The sequence below is a fragment of the Capricornis sumatraensis genome, chromosome 2, assembly GCF_032405125.1.
Source record: "Capricornis sumatraensis isolate serow.1 chromosome 2, serow.2, whole genome shotgun sequence".
Lineage (NCBI taxonomy): Eukaryota > Metazoa > Chordata > Mammalia > Artiodactyla > Bovidae > Capricornis > Capricornis sumatraensis.
The window spans coordinates 219,737,092-219,739,133 of record NC_091070.1 but is presented as its reverse complement, the minus strand read 5'-3'; the positions used below and the strand labels follow the sequence as shown (position 1 = coordinate 219,739,133).

General features: G+C 53.4%; 1 protein-coding gene across 1 annotated transcript; it reads right to left on the bottom strand.

Moving 5' to 3' along the window:
• Positions 1-749: 749 nt before the first annotated feature.
• Positions 750-1,700, bottom strand: LOC138073411 (olfactory receptor 9S13-like). Its single transcript, XM_068965123.1, has one exon. It carries the CDS (start codon positions 1,698-1,700, stop codon positions 750-752), a length of 951 nt encoding a protein of 316 aa, XP_068821224.1.
• Between the last annotated feature and the right edge of the window lie 342 nt (positions 1,701-2,042).

The following is a 2,042-nucleotide window of genomic DNA, read 5'->3' as shown; positions in this document are numbered from 1 at the left end:
TTCTTAGGGTCACAAGTAGTCAGGACAGTGTCACCTGTCAGGTTGGATGGTGAACTTTGGGTGTCAAGGCATCCACTTTGGCTTCCTGGGGCTCCCAGCTGCTGTCTGAGGGGAGAAACCCAGGACAGGGAGCACTGGGAGCGTCTGAAGCAGGAGCACAGATGCACCCCACTGTCTTGTTGGGTGGTGGCATCAGTGAACAGAAGGGGGAGGGGAGGAACAGCCCTGCTGCAGGATTGAGGGAAAGCATGGTCTTCCTAACTCCCTTAATTGGCTGTGGGGATGCCCAGGCTATCACCAATGAAGGAGCCAGGATGAGTGTTCTGACCCCCCCCCCCCATTCTATGTGCTCCAGGGAAGATTGCTAAGCACACATTTACATTAGATTCATAGATGAAGTGAAGAGAGAGGCCTAAGACTGTTAGTTTCATACCTTCCCTGGAGGACGTTGAACCTGGAATACACATGTTGTTTCAATACTCTGCTCATTACTCTGCCTGTTGTATTATCCAGACTTTGAGATTAGAATCTTGCCCCATCATGGGCCATTATTTTTCCAGTGGCATTATCCATTTCTGCATCTCAGACTTGCATGTGTGGTCCAACATGTGCTTCCACAAAGGATTGAGTGAAATGGGTGAAAAAATGAATTGCATGAAAGAAGAATATATTCCTCAAACAAAACCCAGTGCCTCCCCGAAAACCTTCTTGTTATGTTCTCAGGACACTGTCTATCTGTCCACCCTCTGTCACGTGGCTGTGTGTCTCTGCCCCAGTCTCCACAGGGCTTCCTGCACGTCCTTGTTTCTCAGACTGTAGACGAGGGGGTTGAGCATCGGGATGACCAGGGTGTAGAAGACGGATACCACCTTGCCCTGCTCCATGGACGCCACAGCTCCCGGCTGGGCATACATGACAAACACAGTTCCATAAAAGAGGGACACGGCTGTCATGTGGGAGCCGCATGTGGAGAAGAGCTTGTGCCTCCCTCCTCCTGAGTGCATCCTCAGGATGGTCACTGTGATGTAGCCATAGGAGGTGAGGACCACGAGGGTGGTGCCCACAATGATGAGGCCACAGATTCCAAACAAGACCAGCTCATTGATCATAGTGTCAGCACAGGCAAGCTTGAGCAATGGAGGGACATCACAGAGGAAGTGGTTGATGTGGTTGGAGCTGCAGAACGGGAGGCTGAATGTGAAGCCGGTCTGCAGGATGGAGTTGAGGCAGCCCCCACAGTAGGAGCCCAGCACCAGGCGGGCACAGACCGAGGGGCGCATGGAGATGGGGTAGCGCAGTGGGCTACAGATGGCCACAAAGCGGTCATAGGCCATCACGGCCAGGAGAAATGCCTCAGTGGTAGCCAGTAAGGAGAAGAAGAACAGCTGTGTGGCACAGCCCCCAAAGGTGATGAGCTTGGAAGATGACAGGAAGTTGGCCAAGGCCTTGGGGGCGATGACAGACGAGTAACACAGGTCCACAAAGGAGAGGTTCTTGAGGAAGAAGTACATTGGGGAGTGCAGACGGGCATCCAGGGTGATGACCACCATCATGGTGAGGTTCCCCAGGACGGCCGCCATGTACAGGACAAGAAACAGAGCAAAGAGCAGGGCCTGGGTCTGTGGACCACCCTCAAAGCCCTCCAGCACAAACTCCTGCAGAGGCATCACTGAAAGGTTTCCCTTTTGGGGGGTTGACATGACCCTGAGCTGGGGGACATGGGGCAGAGAGCAGAAAGCTGGTGGGAGGCAGGGAGAGGGAGCAGGTCAAGGCCACAGGGTCATACTCTCTTGTAGAATAGGAGCCCTTCAGTACCTTACTGCCCACTGACCAAGGGACCACCAGCTGCGCAGCTCTGCTTTCAGATGAGCTCAGACTGGCCTGAAATGGCAGACATTCCTCTGATTCAGATCTTCATATACTTGCTTGGAGCGCTCCCTCCGTGAGAAACAGTGTTGCTGAGGATCCGAGGGGTTGTCACAGGTGTCTATCTGAGCTGAGAGCCTTCGGTGTAAAACAGCAATGTAGCCATGTTTCACTCC

Coding starts and splice junctions, on each gene's coding strand:
- LOC138073411 (XM_068965123.1), bottom strand. CDS start 1,700: ATGTCAACCCCCCAAAAGGGAAACCTTTCAGTGATGCCTCTGCAGGAG.